General features: G+C 43.7%; 1 protein-coding gene across 5 annotated transcripts in view; it reads left to right on the top strand.

Moving 5' to 3' along the window:
* VPS13B (vacuolar protein sorting 13 homolog B) overlaps nt 1-23846 on the top strand; it is a 902514-nt gene that overhangs the window by 131433 nt on the left and 747235 nt on the right. For all 5 annotated transcript variants that reach the window (XM_045002958.1, XM_045002959.1, XM_045002960.1 and 2 more), the window contains exons 8-10: nt 13904-14172; nt 17981-18076; nt 18440-18562. In XM_045002958.1, the coding sequence (XP_044858893.1) occupies nt 13904-14172; nt 17981-18076; nt 18440-18562 (488 nt within the window). The remainder of the gene's footprint in view (nt 1-13903; nt 14173-17980; nt 18077-18439; nt 18563-23846) is intronic.

Genomic DNA, 23846 nt, shown 5'->3' with positions numbered 1-23846 from the left:
GAGTAGTCTGGTTACCTCAAACTTTTCCCCCTTATTTATACATTAGTAACATAATGACATATCCCTTAAAGAAAACATGCTAAGCAAGCAGTTTTTTAAAGATGAAGCAGGAGATTTCCTTATGGTCATCAATTTACCAGATATGTTCCCCCCCCCCCCTCCTCCCCAACATGTCTTGGGGCCCTGACAAACATTCCCAGGGGCACATATAAACAGACTTCTTGTTTTTCTAAAATACATGCATCAGCAATTTCAACATTCTCAGCAGGAAGGGCGAGGGGTCAAGCTGCCCTGTCTGTGGCACCCAAAACTCCCTCTCCTCCTGTCTTGGTTATGTTGAGGCCCGCTGCATGACCAATTTACGACCTGCTGATTTGGCTATCTTTAGCAACACACAATAGTGGTTCAGTATGGCCGGCTAACATGGCTACTGTTAGCAACAAGCAATAGTGGTTTAGGCAGTTTACTCGTTTGCCAAAATCTCCCCGTACACTTACCAAGAGCTCTTAAAAAGCGTTGCCTCAGCCTTGGATATCCAAGTGGAGGGAAGTTTGGGGAGTCATACCATAGACTTATTCACATTGTAACCACAGCTGGCCTGTCTTGTGTGGCCTTACTGATTAATGAGGCAATTTTAGAGTCCACCCGTCAAGGCCCTGTGGCATACCCACTCCTCCCACACCCAAGAGGGTTGAGCCTCATTACTGTGTATGCTCCCAAGGCTTTGAGCATTTTTATTCCCTCCCCCCTTTTGGGGTTGGTGGTTGTCACAGCTGCCAGTGAGAGGGAATGCCAGGGACAGCAAGCTGCTACCCCTAAATCAAAGGATGCCAAAAAACTGTACCTGTTTGGTAGAAAAATCTTTTGTACAGCTGGGTTACAACTTAGAATCCAATCCACAGGTTTTATTAGGGCATTATGACTTCAATATCTGGGACTCTATATTGAAGTTTAAGGATAAGTTGCTGAAGGATGCAAAACAAGAGTTTCACTGGTAGATGAAGGGAAGCTGGTAACACGAATATCACTACAGGCCAGCTTGGATGGTGCTGAAGGGCTGCTAGGATCATGGTCTCTGCCATCATCATGTGTGGGTGCTCATGGCTGCAGTCTTTGGACCTGCTCTAAGAAGTCCAGCAAACTGTTCAGGACCAGCCATTTGAAGGGTCATCCCTCTCTGTTAGAGATGGATGAGAAATTTCCTGGTTTATAGGACTCCAGGACAATGTTATGTTGTTGGGTATATATACATTGGCCCTGAAAAGAAAACACTTTCATCCTTAGCAGTCCCACCGATATTCTATTCTGTGCTTCTCCAAGATCTGCGAAGGAAAAAGAGTAGAGGTTATAGGCGCAGACCATATACTCCTGCTACTGCAGCAGCTCCTGGTTCATCTACACACTCTGCGAGGGTGCTAAACAAACATTTTGATGGGTCGGTCAAGGATGCCATACCAGTTTCCAAAATTCCAGCCTCTCTTTGCTCTCTGTTTGCGAACAGTGTATCCTACTTCCTAGGTTCTTGGTCCCGAATTTCTTCAGACAAATGGGTCTTAAGGATTGTGGAAGTGGGATACACCCTTCAATTTGTTTCTACCCCTCCTTCCCACCTTCTTTCTCTGTCCCTCTTCAGGGACCACTCTCATAAGGAAGTACTCCTCCAAGAGTTACAATATCTCCTTCAGTTGGGAACCGTAAAAGGGGTTCAGAAGTGTCACAGAAGGTTGGGCTTTTATTCCCATTATTTCCTTACACAAAAGCAAAGGGAAGTCTGACTGATTTTAGACCTCAACTCAACAGATATCTGAAAAATACGAAGTTTCTCATAGTCTTGCTGGCTTCCATTATTCCCTCCCTGGATCCTGGAGACTAGTAGGCTGCCTCGACTTATAAGATACATTCTTCCACGTAGTGATCTATCAGGGCTGCAGGAAGTATTAAAGTTCTTGGTAAACCAATCTCAGTACCAATTCATAATGCTCCCCTGTAGCCTGTTCACAGCTCCACAAGTTTTTTGAAAATTTATGGCATGGTAGCTGTATTTCTGAGGAAATGTATCCCTACAGCTGGCTTGAGAGAGGCTGGTTAAGAGTTCAGGTACTATCCAGTGTAAGTCTTATCCAGTCAACCTTCAATGCACTGAGACTATTAATCAATGCAGAGAAGTCTATCTTCTCCTTAATTCAGAGGATAGAATTCATATGGGCAGTCCTGGAATTAACTCAAGCTAGAGCTTTCCTTCCACGGCCAAGATTTCATACAATTTGATCCATCATTTTAGATCTCAAGGTTCACCTAACCACAAGAGCATGGAATTGTATGAGGCTTTTGGAGCACATGGCCTCTTGCATATACATAGTCTGTCATGCCAGGTTGCGCCTTAGGGAACTACAGATTTGATTAGCCTCTGTATTCTCTGAGTTGTCACTCTGGAAGCTTTGTGGTGGGGATACCCTCTCAGGTTTTAGCCTCTCTGGATTGGTGGACAAACCCTGTAAACGTATGTGGTAGGTGTTCCCTTTGTCCTGCGTTAACATTCATTGATATTAGTGACATACAGACAGCATCTGCTCTGGGTTTGGGGGTTCATCTGGATTCACTACAGAGACAAGGGTAATGGTCTACAAAGGACTTGTTTGGACACCCAATTTCCAGGGAGTTGAGAACTAACCAACTCATGTGTCAGGCTTTCCTAACCCATATCAAGGGGAAAGCCTGCTCATTCTCAAAGATAACACAGCGGTGATGTTCTACCTCAGTCAGCAAGGAGGGGCCTGCTCGTCCTTGCTCTGCCAAGAGGCAATCCAACTCTGGGATTTTTACACTGCCATTTTGATCAATCTCCAAGTGTCTTACTTTTCAGAAGTGCAGAATGAGTTTGCAGTCCACATACGCAGATCATTTACATGTGAGCATTGTCGAAGAAAAACTTAGTTCTCGCTTTTTGTTTGGGTGCAGCAAAATCAAATACTTTATTATTTTCTCCAGTAATTACAATGGAGGGAGAGAGTGCCATAGGACACAGGGTCGCCCCAGTCCTGGACAGGTCTCTCAACTGGTAAACAATTACATCAAGCCTTTATACCTTTGTTACAGACAATTTCTAGCAATCCTGGAGACATTAAAGGAAAACATTTGCATTTGTTTATACATAAGCCTATTCGCTATCTTATTTGTCTTCAATACTAGAACAAAAACAAGGCTGCATTTTACAAGGCCATAATGACTTTTCACACAATTCACTCTGTACCACATTATCTTATTTCTACATATCTCACAGCATTAGGATCAGAGCTTAACTCCTGCTAAATTAGCTAACATACATTAAGATCCCTTCAAACCTTTATTAATTATTTCTTGGCTTCCACACTCCCCCCTTTTGTACTTTTAGTACAACAAATACTTTAAATCTTAATTTGCATTAAACCATGGATTTTAGAGTTTACAGCAGACATGTTAACCTTAGGTGTGTCTATGGGATGTAATGACAATGCATGATTAGCATGAACATGAAAAGTATTATTACCATTATTACGTTTTTTACAACAACAACAACAATAACATAAGTTTACACCAACTAACAACACTACAAACAATAACATTCCCATAGGAATAAAATAATGGGGTTGTTGTACAGTTTTGGTAACAAAGCACAATACATTATAGTTAGTACATAAAGTAGACACTTTATAAGCTGTATGAAAGGCATTTTTTTTAGCATGATATATATATTCTGAAGCATATGAATTTGCCCTTGCAATTCAGAGATTCTTCGAACCTCTGGTAACAATGAAAGCAAATTTTGAAACCGATCAGGCACTACTCTAGTCCAATGAAAATATACCTGAAATCTAAGAGCTACTTGCAACATTCTATCTGCAGGCCAGGAAATTATATGAATGCCTGCAGCAGTGGTAAGATTAATATGTATATCTTGTAAAGTGGTGGCATCAACGTACACATAGCTATCATCAGCTTAAAAAAAAAATGGGTGTCCCATCAGGGTAGTTCCTTGACCTCCACCCTCTCAACAAATATTGTCATAAACAGTGACAACTTCCCCTGGCTTCAGTTTATAGATACACTGAGCTGTGGTGGTTCTAACGGCCAAAATGTCCATTGACTCTCTATTCTTATCCAAATGTCAGGTGTTATTCTATGGGTACTGTCCAGAAAGCAGTTGGATATACCAGGTGGTCTAATTTCCCAGATGTCTCAGCAAACAATTACAGTCCCACAGGCATCCTCCCCATGGACCCAGCAGGATTCGGTATGTGGGAGCCCACACCCACCCTAACCGGTCCATATGCTTGGAAGGAGCACTGTGAATGTCCACACTTCCATTCAGAAAGTGTCCAAGTATGTCTCCATGACCACAGATCAGATGGTACTCTTGATGCGTCTGTAAGGGCAGTGGGCCAAGTCTGGTCTAGATCCCTCTGCAATGCCTTCCCAGCCTCAGTGATATTCAATACCATCTCTGTCAGTAACTTCTGGGTCATAGAACTAAGGGTGGAAATGATATGTAACTCACCAACTCCAGCCTGTACTTAAGATAGCTGAGTTTCAAGAATAAGGCTAGTAGCCTGTTCCAGTTGGCCCAATTTCTTATCATGTTCTTGGCTTTTAAGATATTGGCCCTAGCCCACAGGGATCTGCTCAGTTCTCTTTCTTTCCAGAGGAAATAACCCAGGCCCTCTGTTGTGCTAATCTAATGGCAGCCCCTTGTGAGCAATCGGGGTATGTAGAAGTGATTTGAAAACCTGATAAGGGCAATGTCATTTAAAATCCAATTAGGGAGGGCAATACATCCTGAAGGATTTATCCAAAACACAGGGCGCAGCCTGTAGATCAAACCCCAAAATCCAATTAATACCACATCCCCAAGCATGGGTCCCATAACTTCTTCCTGCCAGTGTACAAGTCTTCGTACAATTCTTTGTTTCTTCACCAGGGTCAGTTCTCAATGTCCTGTTCTCAAATTCCTGGACTTTGGCAATGTCAGTGGAGTGAGTGTGTCGTCTTCTTTCCCAAAACAATTGTGGTTTAGCATCCTACAGGGGAGAGGTTGCCAGCACATATCACCCTGTAATGGCTTTGCTTTTTCTAGAAAAGTCTAAAGGCACAATTGGTCTGTCAGTGGACAAGGGAGAGGTTGCCAGTACGTCACCTTGTCCTTTTTCCCTGCTGTCCAGAAGCACAGTAGAGCTAGAAGAAGAATAGGCTAATCATCAGTAGGAAAATTCTTCTGATGTGGAGGGGTCTTTTTGCAGTGAGAATCCTGGGTCCAGGCAGTCAGTCCTTGGCACTTCACAGCGGTGTTGGTAGACAGCAGGACTTGGAAAGGGCCATTCCAGCGTGGAGCCAAGGCAGTCTTTCGTTGATGGATCTTTATGTAGAGCCAGTCTCCTGGTTTCAAGGAGTGGCAAGGTTGCACAGGATCCTTCGGTAGTGCTTCCTTCACCTGTGTATAAAAAGACTTAACACATTTCATTAGTGCCCGACAATACTTAAGCATTATGTTATCCATCAAATGAATGTCCATCTGAGCTGGGGTAAGTGGGGGTGCAGCTGGTAGTCACATTGGGCGTCGTGTCAAAATTGCATGAGGGCTGAGTCCAGTCTTTCGATTGGGAATGGCTCTCATACTCATCAGTGCCAAAGGAAGGGCATCTGGCCACTTTAAGTTTGTTTCAGCACAAATCTTGGCCAGTTTATTTTTTTAAAATCCCGTTCTGGCGTTCCACTGTCCCAGCAAACTGTGGGTGGTGAGGGCAGTGAGCTGCACATAACTCCTTTACAATCTGTCCAGTAAAATGAGTTCCACGATCACTGATGATACTCACAGGGATGCCAAAACGTGGCACAAAATCTTTAAGCAAAATTTCACAACAGTCTTGACATCTGCTTTTATACCATGAACACATAAACATTACTGTTATACAGTACATAAGTCTTATTATTCAATGTATGCCACATATACCCTTTCACTAAAATAACCTTATTACAGAACTTTGGAATAACAAGCCAGGACAAGCACACCCACTTTGAGAAGTTCACTGAATATAACCTCTAGTCCAATAGCTATCCACCATCCCCAGCCCTCTGGCTAAAAGTCTGAGGTAGCCAGAAGGATCCCTTGTACAATATGGGGAGTGGGTTAACTTTTCATGTCCTTGCTTCCAAAGACTGGCAGTATGCAAATTTTAACAACAATTCTCAATTAAAAGATTTGGCCAATGTAGTTTCTTTCTCTTACTCAAGAAAATGTATTAGACTTTAGTATATCACATTTTTCTGATGTAACCAAACACTTTGTATTCTAAGGTGAACAAAACAAGTATCTGCATTTCAATGCAACATTTTCGCTTGATTTCAAATCAGACCATCTCATGAAAATAATAAACACAACAATTCTGGCCACGAGACAAACACCACAAGACAGAACATAGAACACACAACATAATTTTTACTGTGCCAGTAAATCATGGTACGGTGAATGCAGCGCAGCTGGCATTAGTTTTCTTTGATTATCTGAAAGACAAAAACAGGTCTACCCCTTCTGGGCAGCCAATCATTACTTAAAATATACAAATACCCTTGTTGATTTCAGGCAAAATAGAGGAATTATCCCATATTTCTCGTATGTGTTTCTTAGACAGCCCTGGTTTCAGCGGCCTCTACCTTATCAGTTAGTTAATTTGCAGTAACACAGATGCTTTCTGGCTTGCTTTTTTTCTCTTTTAACTCCCGCTTTTCTTTTAACAGCCACTTTACCAATTCAAATCACCATTCCAAATATCCTTCTGAGTATTTGAAATCCTCATGCTTATATTCACTTACTCCTTCTTTCCACTACACCCTCAAAAGTTTCCAACCCGTTTTCCAATCTCTTCGTCTGTTGCCTGCCCGCCTGGGCCCGATCCTTTTTTCTCGCTGAGCCGTCCCTTCCATAGGCACAACTTGTGCCACGACCAGTTTAGCTAGGAGGGTGGGCTTCACAACTAGCCCCCACCCTTCTGGTCTTTTCCCTAAAACATTTTTACTTACAAGACTACCCGAGTCCTCCCTAGTAAGGCTTGCCACCTGGGCAAAAATACATGGCCATTGCGCAAAGGCCATTTACTCAACACACAATCCAAACCCCTTTAGGGGGTCTACCCAGAGACTCACCCATTTGTCTGCTGACACTTAAACAGAAAAGAAAATTACACAGAAAGCAGAGAAAATTACAGTCTAAGCCAGATTTTTCTACTTCTATTACCTTGTCCGTTACAGGGGGCGGGACAGAAAGATCTCAATACAACCTCAGAGCTTCATCGCACACATGGCTTCCACTCTGAGGAATTACGAACGAGAAGTTCAGTTCCGCTCACACACCCAACGCCCAAATGAACAGAGCAGAAAAACAACAGTAACCGGTAAAACAAAACAGAACAAAACCAGATAGTGTTTCCTTATTCTATTAGGGCCCACCTTTAATCATGCTATTCTTAACAAATAACACCAACAGCACCAAACAAAACAAACATAAAATAACAAGGGTAAAAGAGATAGATGGTGTAAATTCTGCAGGGCTCCCCCAGACATAATTGCTCACCAAACTGTGACAAATTCCTGTTACTAATTTATCCCTCATATGTCAGGTGATCAAACTGACACTGCAGGACGGTGTGGGGGGGGGGTGGATAGAGAAAGCACATCATATAACCAAATTTTAAAGCTTCATCAAAAATAATAAAACAACAATGGAGAGTGTTGGGAACACTCCCACATCACTCAGGAAAAATATGAATGCTCCAAGCCTTAAGCCAGTGTAATACTTACACATATCCAGACTGGCCACGTCTGTGCATTATGTTCAGAGAAGGGAAATAGGTGGACGGGAGATTATCCTGTATACACCTTGTCCAGAATTTTCAACATGCTTCTGCTCTTGGATGGCTGTTCTTTTACACCCTGGAGTCTCCTGCGGTGTCTCTTTCAGAGATTCCAGTTCAGGTCAGCTGCCTTATGGCTTTTCCAGTGTCACCGAGCCATACCAGCTACAGGGTCGCAGAAGCACACTGCTGAATCTCACTGGAAAGTTAAGCTTTGCAAATGTAATTTCAGTTCTGTAACTTGTATTGCCTTTGGTTTGCCTCTGCCTCTATTTTTCACAACCAGCTGGGGCTGAAAACAGTTTCTTTGCACTTAGCATAGTCTGTGCTGGTTCTTGACCTTGTACGCAGAGCAGCTTTCTCGTTATCTCTGGGGTTAGCCGAGTTTCAAATTAACCCGTTCCTAGACAAATTGCTCACACTGTGTCAGAGGCTTTTCTTTGTGATTAAAAGCTCCTCTGAGATATATGATCTTATCTAGATTGAAGGTACCTTCTAATGGGCATTATTTAGATGGATTTTCACGCGTGTGAAGATTCCAATTCGCTAAATACCTGCAGGTTTTAGGACCATAATGTACGTACATGTAATATGCTGGGGTACCCTTAGGGGGTGAGGAGGAATATTTAGACAGTCCCTTACCCATTTTCCACTTACACACACAGAGAGGGTGCCCTGTCCGCGCTAGCGGCTCAGAAACTAAGGATCTTTCCCTACAGGGCACTCACACAGGAGAGACTCACAAGGAAAAGGGAGGGAAGATGGGTTCACACACTCCTAGACCCAGGCAGCTTCCTCGCCGGACAATGCCTGGCCGAGTCAGCCCACCGTGGGTCGGATCTCCTAAAGATCCACTAGTTACCGGGCTAGCCCGGCTACCTTATGCTTTACCTTATGCATTTACCTTGGCCAACTCAGCAGTTCCCAGTACTGCTATAAACTAACCTAATTGGGGCCTCTCCCCAATACCACTTTGCATCTGATCCTGCTGCACAGTCAATAAGTTCAGATGGCGTGAGCCCATCAGAGACAGACGTCCTCACGGACAGTCCTCCTCCGATACCCCAATAGAGATTTCAAAAGGTCTCATACCTCTCATGTGGCGCCATGGGGTTCGAAGGGGAATGATCCGTAGTAGCCGTCTGTGGGTCCGTGGGCGTTGCCATCCCGGACGAGCCCCCAAATTGTCGAAGAAAAACTTAGTTCTCGCTTTTTGTTTGGGTGCAGCAAAATCAAATACTTTATTATTTTCTCCAGTAATTACAATGGAGGGAGAGAGTGCCATAGGACACAGGGTCACCCCAGTCCTGGACAGGTCTCTCAACTGGTAAACAATTACATCAAGCCTTTATACCTTTGTTACAGACAATTTCTAGCAATCCTGGAGACATTAAAGGAAAACATTTGCATTTGTTTATACATAAGCCTATTCGCTATCTTATTTGTCTTCAATACTAGAACAAAAACAAGGCTGCATTTTACAAGGCCGTAATGACTTTTCACACAATTCACTCTGTACCACATTATCTTATTTCTACATATCTCACAGCATTAGGATCAGAGCCTAACTCCTGCTAAATTAGCTAACATACATTAAGATCCCTTCAAACCTTTATTAATTATTTCTTGGCTTCCACAGCATGAATGGTCTCTCCAGCTGGATATAGGCAGTACATTTTCCAGCTGTGATGGTCTGCCCAGGTAGACTGGTTTGCAGTGAGCCCCAACAGGAAGTGCCAGCACTTTTGCTTCCTGCAAGGTAGCAGTCCTCATGGATGCTTTTCTGTTGCCTGGGACAGACAAGCTTCTGTATGCTTTCCCACCAATCCCGCTGTTTAGAGTATTGCTAAAAATCAGACAAGAGCATGCTTGAATCACACTTATAGCCCCAACTTGGCCTTGGCAGCACTGGTTCTCCACTCTCCTGTCTCTTTTGATGAAAGCTCTGATATCGCTTCCATTGGACTCAGGCCTAATTTCTCAAGATTGCCATTGCCTACTCCATCCAAATTAGTAGACACTTCATTTAACTACCTGGATGCTCTATAGCTAGACCCCTGAGAAGAGTCTTATTGTAAAGAGGTTCAGGATGTGCTATTAAATAATAGGATGCCATCTAGTAGATCTATTTGGAAGCTATTCTCTGGTCCTAACAGTGACTGGATGACTGGAAAATTCCCGGATGACTGGAAAAGGCTAATGTAGTGGCCATCTTTTAAAAAAGGGAAAGAGGAAGAACAACAGGCCAGTCAGCCTCACCTCAGTCCCTGGAAAAATCATGGAGCAGGTCCTCAAGGAATCAATTCTGAAGCACTTAGAGGAGAGGAAAGTGATCAGAAACAGTCAGCATGGATTCACCAAGGGCAAGTCATGCCTGACTAACCTAATTGCCTTCTATGACTAGATAACTGGCTTTGTGGATGAGGGGAAAGCAGTGGACATGTTATTCCTTCAGTTTAGCAAAGCTTTTGATAGGGTCTCCCACAGTTTTCTTGCTGGCAAGTTAAAGAAGTATGGGTTGGATGAATGGACTATAAGTTGGTTAGAAAGCAGCTGGCTAGATCGTCAGGCTCAACAGGTAGTGATCAATGGCTCTATGTCTAGTTGTCAGCCAGTATCAAGCGGAGTGCCTCCAGGGTCGGTCCTGAGGCCAGTTTTGTTCAATATCTTCATTAATGATCTGGAGGATGACGTGGACAGCACCCTCAGCAAGTTTTCAGATGACACTAAACTGGGAGGAGTGGTAGATATGCTGGAAGAAATAGGATACAGAGGGACCTAGACATTTAGAGGATTGGGCCAAAAGTAACCTGATGAGGTTCAACAAGGACAAGTGCAGAGTCCTGTACATAGGATGGAAGAATCCCATGCACTGCTACAGACTAGAGACCAAATGGTTAGGCAGCAGTTCTGCAGAAAAGGACCTAGGGGTTACAGTGGACAAGAAGCTGGATATGAGTCAACAGTGTGCCCTTGTTGCCAAGAAGGCTAATGGCATTTTGGGCTGTATAAGTAGGGGCATTTCCAGCAGATCGAGAGACATAATCATTCCACTCTATTCGACATTGGTGAGGCCTCATCTGGAGTACTGTGTCCAGTTTTGGCCCCACACTACAAGAAGAATGTGGAAAAATTGGAAAGAGTCCAGCGGAGGGCAACAAAAATGATTAGGGGGCTGAAGCACATGACTTCTGAGGAGCGGCTGAGGGAACTGGGATTGTTTAGTCTGCAGAAGAGAAGAATGAAGGGGGATTTGATAGCTGCTTTCAGCTACCTGAAAGGGGGTTCCAAAGAGGATGGATCTAGACTGTTCTCAGTGGTAGCAGATGACAGAACAAGGAGTAATGGTCTCAAGTTGTAGTGGAGAAGGTTTAGGTTGGATATTAGGAAAAACTTTTTCACTAGGAGGGTGGTGAAGCACTGGAATGGGTTACCTAGGGAGGTGGTGGAATCTCCTTCCTTAGAGGTTTTTAAGGTTAGGCTTGACAAAGCCCTGGGTAGGATGATTTAGTTGGGGATTGGTCCTGCTTTGAGCAGGGGGTTGGACTAGATGACCTACTGAGGTCTCTTCCAACCGTAATATTCTATGATTCTATGACTTTGAACCTCTTTCCACACAGGACTTAATTCCCTTGATCTCATCTTAATTAATTCTTCTTCACTTAATTTCTGCCCTTTTCCTTTTATCAGAGCTTGTAAAAAATGACTTAATATCCACTAACCAGGGAGAAAAAAATCCCGTGCTGCCTTGTCCTCTCAAATCCACGTTCTGCAATTTAATATGGATGAAACAGTTGTGTATGGTTTATAGTCCTGTCTATATTTAATTGTAAGTTATTATAAATGAACGTCATATTAAAACTTTGCAGTTGTAACTTACTACAGCTCTTGTTTTTGTATACCATTTTTCCCTTTTTGGCTTCCCTTTGCTCCTCTGCATCCCACCTTATCTTTTTTGAGCTGTGGGACTTTTTGAAGACTTTGGAAGATAGCACTGCATTCATTTACATGGTACTCTTATTTGCAAGGTGATCTGCACAACCCTAAGGATTAAAACCTTTTATTTAAATGGCAACTCAAATTTGCAGGAGTTGATGGTACTCAACTCAGAAAAGCTTTCTAAGAACTTAAGAAGAGTGCTTTTTCCAGCCTTGCTTTTTATTATCTCTCTTTTCCTTCTACTCTTTGTTTTATTCCTACATTTCATGCTGTGTTGATTCCTTCCTCTTTTTCCCCACTTATACCTTTCGTGATGTTGCCTCTTTCCCTCAAACCTGGAGAGTTCTCTTTCTTCCTAAAAATCAGGTCACTTGACATCTTTAGATTTTTTTTCAAAATTAACTTATTTTGTTATCTTTCTATTGCTGAGCTCTAATCCAGGGCCTTCTATTGACCTCTTTCCTTACCCTTTCTCAAAATAAATATCCAGACCCATAAGATACGTGAATATACAACATAAAAACATCACAATAATTTGTTGTATCCCTTGCTCCTTGTCCTGTTCCTCCTCTTTCTTTGGTCAATTATTTTAATTTCTTGTATGTCTAATTTAGATTTTCACATGTTTTAAGATAGTGACTGTTCCTCCCTCGCCATGAAGCACCATGCCCACATGTAGTGATAATATGTAGACAACATTATACTGTAAATATATTCAGGCTGTTTGTCAGTAATTAAGAGCGCCACCTCTGCTTCTCACTGCGTGAGTTGTAACAGGGAAATTCCAAAATTTAGATTCGGTGGAGAGGAGGAAGGAGAACCCTACAGAAAAGAATGAAAATGGGTGTATGAAATGGGAAATTATTTCAAAATAAAAAAAAAAATTAAAAATACCTTTCAATTCATTTTCCTCCTTCACACTCAGTTCTATTCCATTGAAGTCACTGCATGAACATCCGTGGGAGTAAGATCATACCATTCTTATTTACTTTAATACCTGTTGTCTCTTTTCCCTCCTTTCTGGTCAACAGGGCTTTTGTTCCTAGAATATATGCCTTATGTTGTTTAGTTTGTGTTTTTATTGTTTGTCAGAGAAGTCGTCTCTCAATTCATTTTGAAACAGCCATCAGCCATTAACTTCAGTGTTTTTCCATTATGATGATGATTATTCTTTATTTGTATTTCTGTTGCGCCTTGAGTTCAGGGCCCTATTGAGTTAGGAGCTGTACAGACATGGAAAAATAGTAACCTTCTTGTCCCAAAGAGTTTACTATCTAATTTTTTATCTCATAAAGAGGAAGGACTCTCAAATTGTCATTAAAATCGTGCGTACCCTGAAGGGCAGAGAAAAAAGCAGTAAATAGAAAAATAATGTGATGCATTAAGCCCCGAATTAGGAGGAAAAGGGACCAAAATAAAGGCCAACATAATTCTTTGAGATTAAGTTAAAAGTTGTTCTGTGCTAAAACTGGATGTTATTTTTGAGTATTGTGAATTATATGGTGGTGATACAGTACACATCTCTGAAAATAAGGGGTTGTTGTATAATTGAGATAAAGTGTATTTATAGGGTAGCAATCACCATAGTATACAGGCATGAGCATACGACTGTGTTAAACTTTCATTGCTGGGGGTTTTAAAAACAAAGCTTTCCTCCGACTTTTTATAAAATTGAACTTTAAAGTTCTAAGATTGCCTTACTTAATGATATTTGCTTTGAAACTTCAAGAATAGTCTCAATGAGGGAGGACTGAATGTGACTGAGAAACATGTACCATAGAGAAAAACACTTGAAGTCCATAGCATTTCTGTAATCATAAGGGAAAATATCGGTGAAAGTCATCAGAGCTCAGATTTGATACCTTAAAATCTCTCTCTATATATTTTTAGGAGCTTAGGAAGCCTTAGCGGGAAGATTTTATTTATAAAAATTTTTATTGGTATTAATGAGACCAGAGACAAGAGAATGGTGTGTGAAACTTACCCCAGATAACTGCTTACATATTATAATTGTGGACATTGCATAAAAGAAGAGCCTTTAATCATTGTTGAGTTGAAATTTGATTTATATTTTGTATCAAAAGGTGTAGAAGATGAAACAGGTTCAGATATGCAATATTCTACCCAGTACATTAACCAAGAACCCTACATGCGTCAAGATGATGATCAGCAGCAGGGATGGGTTTCTTGGGCCTGGTCCTTTGTTCCTGCTATTGTGAGTTATGATGATGGAGAAGATGACTATACTGGAACAGAAGGTGGAACAATACTGCATCAGCAGAAATCCCAGGCCCTTAAGGATCCTATTGTTTCTATTGGGTTTTACTGCACAAAGGCAACTGTGACTTTCAAGGTAAGTACATCTCTACATTATAGTCTAATAATTGTTTTGCTGAGCAATGAATTAATGTATTAGATTTCAGTGTATGGTTATTTGTCTTTTTAGTAAAGAGAGGAAAAACGTACATTGCTGAAAATACGAAGCAATTGTAAAGTTTTATTCTTCGTCAAACAATTTGCAGTTAACTTGGATTTGTGAGATGACTGATACAAAATTTAATTCAGTGAAAAAAAAATCTAATTCTGAAGGGAAACCATTTTAATTTAGCACTAAAATAGATAAAAAACTTGAAAGAAAGAAAAAGTTCTTAATACCAAAGAGTATCCATGAACATTTATTTTAATATTGGCTTCTGAGTCTACATGACGTTTTTGCAAATTCACTTGATTTCTTGTAAAAGTACTTTTGCTGATATAGCAATTTGATACTGGCTGGAGTTATTTTCTTTATTGTGTAATAATAGATAGAACTGGACTTGTTACTCAGGAACATCCAAGATTAAAGTAAATTTTAGTTGACATTTTTAAATACTTGCACTTCTATTGGGAGTCACCTTAGGAACAGTAAAGTAAGAAATCACACATGCGCGCGCACACACACATTGAGATTTGTGTAATTTTTTTCATAAATCAGTGATCAAAATAATCTCAAATAATAAATGGATAGATCTCTGCTTATTCGTGTTATGCATTTTCAAAAAGCAATACTGGGCAGTCATTGATTTTATGTAATTTTGTTAACTTAATTACTGATAAAACACTAAGATTTACTGACAGGAATTAACTTGATAAAAATAGGGGCCTAGTTTAGCAAAGTATTTAAACACATGCCGAATTTTATGTTCATGATTAGCCCGACCAAAGACTACTGATGAGTTTATACTTAGGCACATGTTGAATAAAAGCCAGAATGCTTTAGAGCAGGAAAAGAAAGGATGGTGGAGAATCTGCCTTTTAAAAAGACATGTTGCTGAAAAAGGGCTTAAAGTTTCAACCACTTCAGCTCTGACAGTTGCTAATTATTTGACACTTTAATCCAGGGGTCTCAAACTCAAATGACCCCGAGGGCCGCATGAGGACTAGTGCATTGGCCCGAGGGCCGCATCACTGACACGCCCCCTTGCTGCCCCTGGCCCCACCCCCAATCCACCCCTTCCATGAGGCCCCGCCCCTGCCCTGTCTCTTCTCCACCTCCTCCCCTAAGCGCGCGGCTCCCCGCTCCTCCCCCCTCCCTCCTGGAAAGTGCTAAGCGCCACCAACAGCTGTTTGGTGGCTTGGCGGCGGGGCACTTAGGCGGCGGGTCCCGGAACAGAAGGGGCCCCCCACCGCCGAAGACCGGGCTGCGCTTCGGCGGCGGCGGGTCCCTCTTTTCCCCACCCCGGCCGGTCCCGCTTCCCACCCCGGCCCCGGCCGGTCCCGCTTCCCTCCCCCACACCCCCCGGCCCGGCCCGGCGGGTCTCGCTTCCCTTCCCCCCCCCCCCGGCCCGGCCTGGCCCGGCCCGGCCCCGGTGGGTCTCGCTGCCCGGCCCGGCCCGGCGGGTCCCGCTTCCCACCCAGGCCCCGGCCCGGCCCCGGCGGCTCCCGCTTCCCCCCCCCCTTACCCGAGCGCGTCTCCGGCGAGGCCTGAGCTTCGTCCCGCTCAGAGCCGCGTGGTGAGGGGGCGGGGCTGTGAGCTCCACGCCGAGCGCAGCGCTCAGCCCAGAGCTCCCAGCCCCGCCCCCTCCCCACGCGGCTCGGATCGGGGCGGGGCTCAGGCGCTCGGACGGAGACTCGGCGCTCTATGCGCCGAGGCTCCAGGAGAGGGGCGGAGGCGGGAGCCTCCGCTTTTCTCTTGGGGGCCCCTGCGGAGCCCGGGGCAAATTGCCCCCTTTGCCCCCCCCTCTGGGCGGCCCTGGGGAGCTCCGCGGGCCGCAGGGAAGAGCTCCGCGGGCCGCATGCGGCCCACAGGCCGCATGTTTGAGACCCCTGCTTTAATTTGATGTAAGAATACAAATAATTTTATTTAAAGGATTTATTAGGTACTTGAAACATATCTTCATGTCTTCTGTTTAGTTAAAAATGTTAATTAATATGAATGGAGGGAAATATGCAGCTTTCCCGTGATTTTCACTTACCTTGTTTTGTTTAAAAGAATGGGAGTTGTAATTTTTTAAAAATCGCAGTTGGAACTTAAACAGTTTTGCCTTATTTTGTATTCCCATATGCAGTATTGAATCTTGGTTCTACAGCCCTTGCTCACATGAGAAATCCTACTGAAGTCATTGGACCTATTTACGTCAGTGGTTCTCAACCTTTCCAGACTACTGTACCCTTTTCAGGAGCTTGATTTGTCTTGCGTACCCCAAGTTTCACCTCATTTAAAAACTACTTGCTTCCCAAATCAGACATTAAAATACAAAAGTGCCACAGCACACTATTACTGAAAAATTGCTTACTTTCTCATTTTGTCCGTATGAAATTTTAGTTTCTACTGACTTTACTAGTGCTTTTTATGTAGCCAGTTGTAAAACTAGGCAAATTTGATGAGTTGGTGTCCCCCCAGAAGACTTCTGCATATCTTCATGGATATACGTGCCCCTGGTTGAGAACCACTGATTTACGTGAGCAAGGGTTGCAGGATTGGGCCTCTTAATGTTGCGTTAATAGGCTTGTGCATTTAATCTTAGGATGTGGTAAAAATTACTTATAAATTATGGCATCTTGCATTTTATATTTTTAGAATGTAAAGTGGTATATGAGAGCAGTATGGTGACATTTAGGAGGAAAACATTAGAATTCATTGTTCTGCTTGCATGCTAAGAATGTATGGAATTAATTTGTGGTTCATATTTTGGTCAAAAAATAAGGTCAAGTTTCTACATTAGCATTCTGAACAGTTGATACCATTCCAGCTAAAAAATCATGCCAAATTAAATGTAGCATTTTTCTAATAATGTTGAAAATTGTTCTTGTAATGTCTGAGTTCTTTTAATCAATTAATTGCTTTTCCTCCACAATAATTGCACACAGCTGAACGGTGATCGTTTCTTAAAATTTATTTATTTATTTATTTATTTTAAACCAATTTTACTTGAGCTTTTGGATTACAGAATTTTACTTAGAAATGGCAACCATTTCTACATGCTCTTGCAAATAACTAAGTAATGAGAGCCGGTGTGTATTATATAAAAATTAAAACTTGAATTATTAATTTCAGCAGATCAAACTATAAAAATGCAAAACAAAGAAAAGTTGTACTAAAACTTCATATAATAGTGTTTAACTGTTTCCATTGCATGATTTACAGTTTTAAAGTTTTGATAAGTATCTAAGTATTTAGAGCATAGAAAATATAATTTAATGGAGTTTTATTTTAAAATAACATGACAAAAAAGAAATGTAGGTATGATTCAAGTTCATAAAGTTTTCTTTAATGTTATTTATGCTGTGAATTATTTACTATGCAGCATAAATGTTTTAATAAGTTTATGGATTTTTAGAGCAGTTTATAAACTGGCATGTGTATTGCAGCCACATATCTGTTACTTTACTTTTTATACAATGTTGATATAAAAAGAGAAGCTAAATAAAAATACTAAACTGTTTAAAACTTTCTTAGCAGTATTTGAGATTAAATTGGCATATTTCAGCTAGAAGTTCATGTATTCTAATATGGATAATGTGTTACAGCTGTTGTTACTGCACCTGTTTCCTGCCTAATAATAAATTTTGGCCTATACTAATGTTTAATTTGTCTTCATCAATTCTTATAGTAATGACAGATTACTGCTATTTAATGCTAATATTGGCTAATATAAGGTGTTTATCATATTGTTTCATAGCTTACTGAAATGCAAGCTGAAAGTAGTTATTATAGCCCTCAGAAAGTAAAATCCAAAGAAGTTATACTTTGGGAGCAAGAAGGAACCACAGTTGAGGTAATGTTCCATTACGACTAAATTTTTCAGGTTATAGTAAATGTCTTGGCAAATTGATGTATAGTAAATATTTTTCATCAGTTAAATATTTTGAAATGGCAGTTAATATTTGGTTTTATATTTCTATTTTTTTAATAAAGTAATTCCTATTCTCTGTTACTACAAAGTTAGAACACCATAGTACTAAGATTTGGTAAGAGTGTAGTTCTAAAAATTTATTTATTGAATTAATTACTTGATTAATTAAAAACTACACTTGTAAAGCTTACCATATAATATATTTAAATTTTCTCTACTTTTTTTATATTTTAATATCTTCAGTTGTATAGTATTTGTTGTCATATAACGTTTTTCCTCCAATAGGCCCTTATGATGGGAGAGCCTTTCTTTGACTGCCAAATAGGTTTTGTTGGTTGCCAAGCTATGTGCCTTAAAGGAATTATGGGAATTAAAGACTTTGAAGAGAATGTGAACAGAAGTGATGCAGTAAGTTTATTAGAAATACTACTGATTGTTAAATACAGCAGTGCTGTTTTGCTTTATTGATTTAAAATATTAAAAATATGTAATTTTCTTAGCTGTGGCGAAGAGTACAGTGTCACAGGAATCCAGTGTTTAATGGTAGTATGTATAACTGGCATGATTTTGGGGAACTGTCTCACTCAGAGAGAAAGGATGCTGTAAAGTTACTGAACCATAGAAACTATACACTTATTTCTTAGTAATGCAATTTCCTGTGCATTTATTTGCCAAGGGTTTCTGATTTAATAATCCTACAGCTACTAATACATTGCAGCTACACAGCACCTTCCATGTGAAAGCTCTAAATGTTTTTCAGAGAGAGTTATTTTTCAACAATCATGGCATGTATGATTGTATTGAATCCTGGCTGCTACCTTCTGAACTCCCTATCCTTCTCCCTGCAACAGCCATGGTGGTTCTTTGAGTGCTTGCTCATGTTAATTCCATTCTAGGTGTGTGTGTGCCCATGTGCACAGTTGTCTGCGATTTTTGCCTTAGCGGTATCTGATGAGCTGGCTGTGGTGTCCTCTGTAGTACTGTGCTATGCCTTGGTATATTAGGTGCCGCTGACCCTACGCCCTCTCAATTCCTTCTTACCACCCATTGCGGTTGGACAGAGCATCTTTTTCCCTTGCCTAGCAAATGGTCAGCAGTTCTCTCCCTTTCTTCAAGTTTTTAGTGTCTTGTAAATAGTTCATTTACAGTAGTTAGTTAGTAAAGTAATTGTTAAGTACTGTAGTTAGTAAGTTAGAATCCTGGTGAGGACTTTGCCCCAGGTGGGGCATGCCTTGGTCTCTGGGTTTTAAGCCCTGTTCTGACAGTAACAGGCCTATACCTATTAGTGACCCCCATAGCAGCTGCCTGAAGTGCTTGGAGGAATCACACGTGAAGGACAAGTGTTGCATCTGTAAGAACTTTCATCCCAGAATAAAAAGAGTGCAACATCCGTTTGAGGGCCTTTCTCATTGAGGCTGCCTTCTGCCGAGCCTCGGAGTGGTCCTGGCCGGACTTGACTCCTACCATTTCAACCTTGGTGCGCAGTGCTCCTCCTGCACTGCTGCACTTCGCTGGTGCCCAAAAAGAAGTAAAAAAAGCGTGACTCCCCGGCACTGGGCAAGAAAGGCCAAGGGGCATCGGGTAAAGGACCCAGTTTTGGTCACTTGCCCACCCTGGAGCTACATGGGGGTGCCTCCCTGATGGGGCCTCCTAGCTCCCCTAGAGAGCTGCCACTGACTCCAGGGAGTGGTAGGTGACCAGATTCATAGCGGGGCCAATGCCTTCCCAGGCCCTCCTGGTTCCCTGAGAGCAAAGGACTCTCCCAGTGCAGTCAGCACTGCATGCTGCAATGGACCCAGAAAAAGTTCCCTACAAGAACAAGTTAGCCATAATAACCCCACAGAGGGCAAGTGAACAGCCCCGGTCTCCAGAGCAGAGGCAGCGCTCCCTGTCGCTGCACCCCAGGTCTCCGCAACAGTACTGGTCACCAATTCTATGTTTTAGATAGCAGACACCGTGCTCCCAATCTCCACCCTCTCAGTGAGGTTCACCCGGAGGGAGGCATTGGTCACTGTATGGCTGGCACTGGTCATCCTCCCGCCAACTGTCTCCACAACATGGGTTGCCATCACCTAGACCATGGGAATGTTCTCTGACACGATACTGATCTGCCTGCTCCCAGCACTGGTCCGCCTATTTGAGGCATCGTTCACCCACAGTGATGGTTAGCTGCCAGACTCAGGCATTGACGGCCCCACCGTGGTCACCAGAAGGGGATTCCTCTGGCCTGGTAAGGGAGTTCAGCCTATCACCGAGGCATCACCGGCGCGACTGGGCACCTGAGCTGCATTGACCTCCTCAATGCCGTCCTGGCAGCACGGCACAGTGACTATACTGGAATGCCTGGGGCATTCTGGTTATGCTGATGCCCCCTTTGCACCAGTCTTCAGTTGCCACTTCGGAAAAGCAACCGGCAGTACCAGGCTCAGTGTGCGAAATGCAATCGGACGCTGCAGTGGAGGAGTGAGTGCACACCCTGAAATCCTCTTTTCCCCCATGGGGATCGATGACCCGGGCCCTCCCCTGGTGGTTCAGTCGTTGTCGTCCTCTCCAGGTGAAGCTGTGGTGGGGCCCTCTCAAGCTAGCCCATGGAGGATTTCAAGGAGCACTAGGTCCTGCTCTGAAGGGTGGCCACTGGAGTTTGAGGAGATGGTGGAGAAGTCGGACATCTTCCGGTGCATGATGGGGTGTTAAAGATACCCAAAGCCCTCTTACAAACCCCATCTTCAGTCCCACTCATCTCCAAGAGAACTAAAAAGAAATATTTCGTCCCAGCCAAGGGGTTCGAATGCTTGTTACACCCACCCGCCTCTAGGGTCACAGGTTGTTTCTGTGGCCAACGAGAAAGACAGATAGGGGCAAACCAGTTCTACCCCCAATACTAAGGAGGCCAAGGCACGGGACCTTTTTGGAAGGAAAATGTATTCAACGGCCAGCCTTCAGTTCAGGGTTGCAAACCACCAGGCTTTTTTGGGGAGATATAACTTCCTCCGTAAGTTCAAGGATTTCCTGCTCCGGGACTTGGCCCAAGAATTCAAGGCCCTAGTGAAGGAAGGTACAACAGCGGCAAGATTCTCCCTCCAAATGATGTGGGATGTGGCCGTTTCAGTGGCTAGGATGGTTGCGTTAGTGGTGGTCATGAGGTGCAGTTCCTTGCTTCAAACTGTGGGCTTGTTCCAGGAGTTGCAGTCCTCCATCCAGGACTTCCTGTTTGATGGGAATGGTCTCTGCAGAACAAATGGATGCAAGGCTGCATGGACTAAAGTACTCTCAGGCTACCTCTGCTTGCTGGGTCTGCATACACGTCAGTCGGCGAGGAAGCAGTTCCATCTGCCCCCCGCCTTCAAGGCTCTGTCAGCCTCGGCTAGAGAAGGAGAAGGGCTAGAGATATGAGTTTTAGTTGTCAGTGCCCTTCCTTCTCCCACTCACCTGCACAACCCAGCCCGGCAAAGCATCATCGGGGCCAGAAGTGCTCATTTTTAGGGTGCACTTGAGAGTGAAGTCCCAGTCAACTTCCTGGATCCACCTCATTCTTTCCTCAACCGCCTACACCACTACTGTTCAGTCTGGTCGTGGGTAACCTTGGACTTCTGGGATACATCCTGCAATTCTTGGGCACCTCCCCTTCCCCCCTCCCTTCTCCGTCTCTCTTCAGGGATCCTTCTCACAAGCATCTCCTCATTCAAGAGGTCGAGAACCTTCTGCAGCTAGGGGCAGTGTAGGAGGTCCCTTGGGAAGTGAGAGGAAAAGGGTTCTACTTCCATTATTTCCTAATCCTGAAAGCAAAAGGGGGCCTAAGACCCATCCTGGGACCTGAAGTGCCTCAACAAATCTCTCAGGAAGTTGAAGTTTTGCATGGTCTTCCTAGCTTCCATTATCCTCTCCCTGGATCCGGGAGACTGGTACGTCTCCCTTGATTTGAAATATGCTTATTTCCATATCTCCATCTTCCAAGAGTACAGACAGTTCCTCCTTTTTGTAATGGGCACTGCCCTTTGGACTCTTGTTGGCCCCAAGGATGTTCACAAAAAGTTTGGTGCCAGTGGCCGCTTACCTGAGGCGTCGAGGTGTCCAGGTTTACCTGTACCTCAACGATTGGCTCATCGAAGGCAGATATCAGGAACAGGTGCAACGAAGCCTTGATCTGGTACGTTCCACCTGCCACGACCTGGGCCTATTGATAAACTAAAAGAAATCGACCTTAAAGCAGGTGTGATGGATGGATAGAGTTCATAGGGGAGGTCCTCGGTTCCACGTGAGCCCGAGCCTTCCTTCTGAAGGCTCGCTTCCAGGCAGTGTTGGACCTGATCTCCCATGTGAAGGACCACCGCTCACTCCTGCCTGAGGTTGTTAGGCCACATGGAAGTGTGTACGTATGTGGTCCATCATGCTCGACTCCATCTCCAGCCACTGCAAGTGTGGTTGGCATCGGTCTACATCCCCAACAGACATGATCTAGACTGGGTGCTAGATCATATACAGTTGTCCCTGGATTGGTGGTTAGACCCCCAATTGGTGCTGGAAGGAGTTCCCTTCGCGGACCCATCCCCGTCATTGACTCTGGTTTCCGATGTCTCGGACCTGGGCTGCGGAGCCCACCTGCCCGAGATCAGCACACAGGGCCGCTGGTCGAAGGAAGATAGGTCCCTCCACATAAACATCAGGAAGCTCAAAGCGATTCGCCTAGCCTGCCAGGCTTTCCTGCCCCATCTAGAGGGCAAGGTGGTACAGATCATGATGGACAATACCGCTGCAATGTGTTATATCAACAAGCAGAGCGGAGCCAGGCTGTCGGCCCTTTGCCAAGAAGCTCTTCGCCTTTGAGACTTCTGTGTGCAGCATGCAGTTCATTTGGTGGCTGTGCACCTTCTGGAGCCAAAATTTGTTAGCAGATCACCTCAGCAGGACCTTCTGTCTTCACCACTAGTGGTGGCTCCATCTGGAGGCAGTCAGTAGAATCTTCCAGAGGTGGGGAACTCCCCAGGTGGACTTGTTCGCATCCCGTCAGAACAGGAAGTGCCACATATTCTACTTTACTCGGGGGATGGACAGGGGCTCCCTGTTGGACGCCTTTTTGCTCCCATGGTTGGGGGGCTCTGATGTAGGTCTTCCCACTGGTGCCCTTGATCCAAAGAGTCCTCATGAAAATCAAACAAGAAGGCGACAGTGCTTCTGATAGCCCAGGCTTGGCGTTGCCAGCACTGGTTCGGCACACTGCTGGACGTTTCGGTAGCTGCCCCACTGCAGCTGCCTCTTTGGCTAGATCTGCTGTTCGAGAACCACAGCAATCTTCTGCACCTTAACCTAGTGGTGCTGCACTTGACAGCCTGGCTACTGCATGCCTGAATACAGAAGAACAGGAATGCTCAGCCCGGATCCAGCAGGTCTTGTTGGGTAGCAGAAAAGCCTCCATCAGAGTGACTTACCTGGCCAAATGGAAAAGGTTCACGTGCTGGTCCTCGGATCAAGGTATACAGCCGAACGGGCCTCACTGCAAGTGATCCTGGACTATCTTCTGCATCTCAAGCTCCAAGGGTTATCCTTGTCATCGATTAAGGCCCACTTGGCCATTATTTCGGCCTTCTCTCCCCCCTCAACCCCTCCAAGGCAGGTGTCTTCGCTGATGACATGACAGTTCAGTTTTTGAAAGGTTTGAAGTGACTCTATCCCCATGTCCGGGACCGCTTCCCTC

Source organism: Mauremys mutica, chromosome 2 (assembly GCF_020497125.1).
Source record: "Mauremys mutica isolate MM-2020 ecotype Southern chromosome 2, ASM2049712v1, whole genome shotgun sequence".
Lineage (NCBI taxonomy): Eukaryota > Metazoa > Chordata > Testudines > Geoemydidae > Mauremys > Mauremys mutica.
Note: the sequence above shows the minus strand (reverse complement) of the source record. Positions and strands in the feature narration are given on the sequence as shown.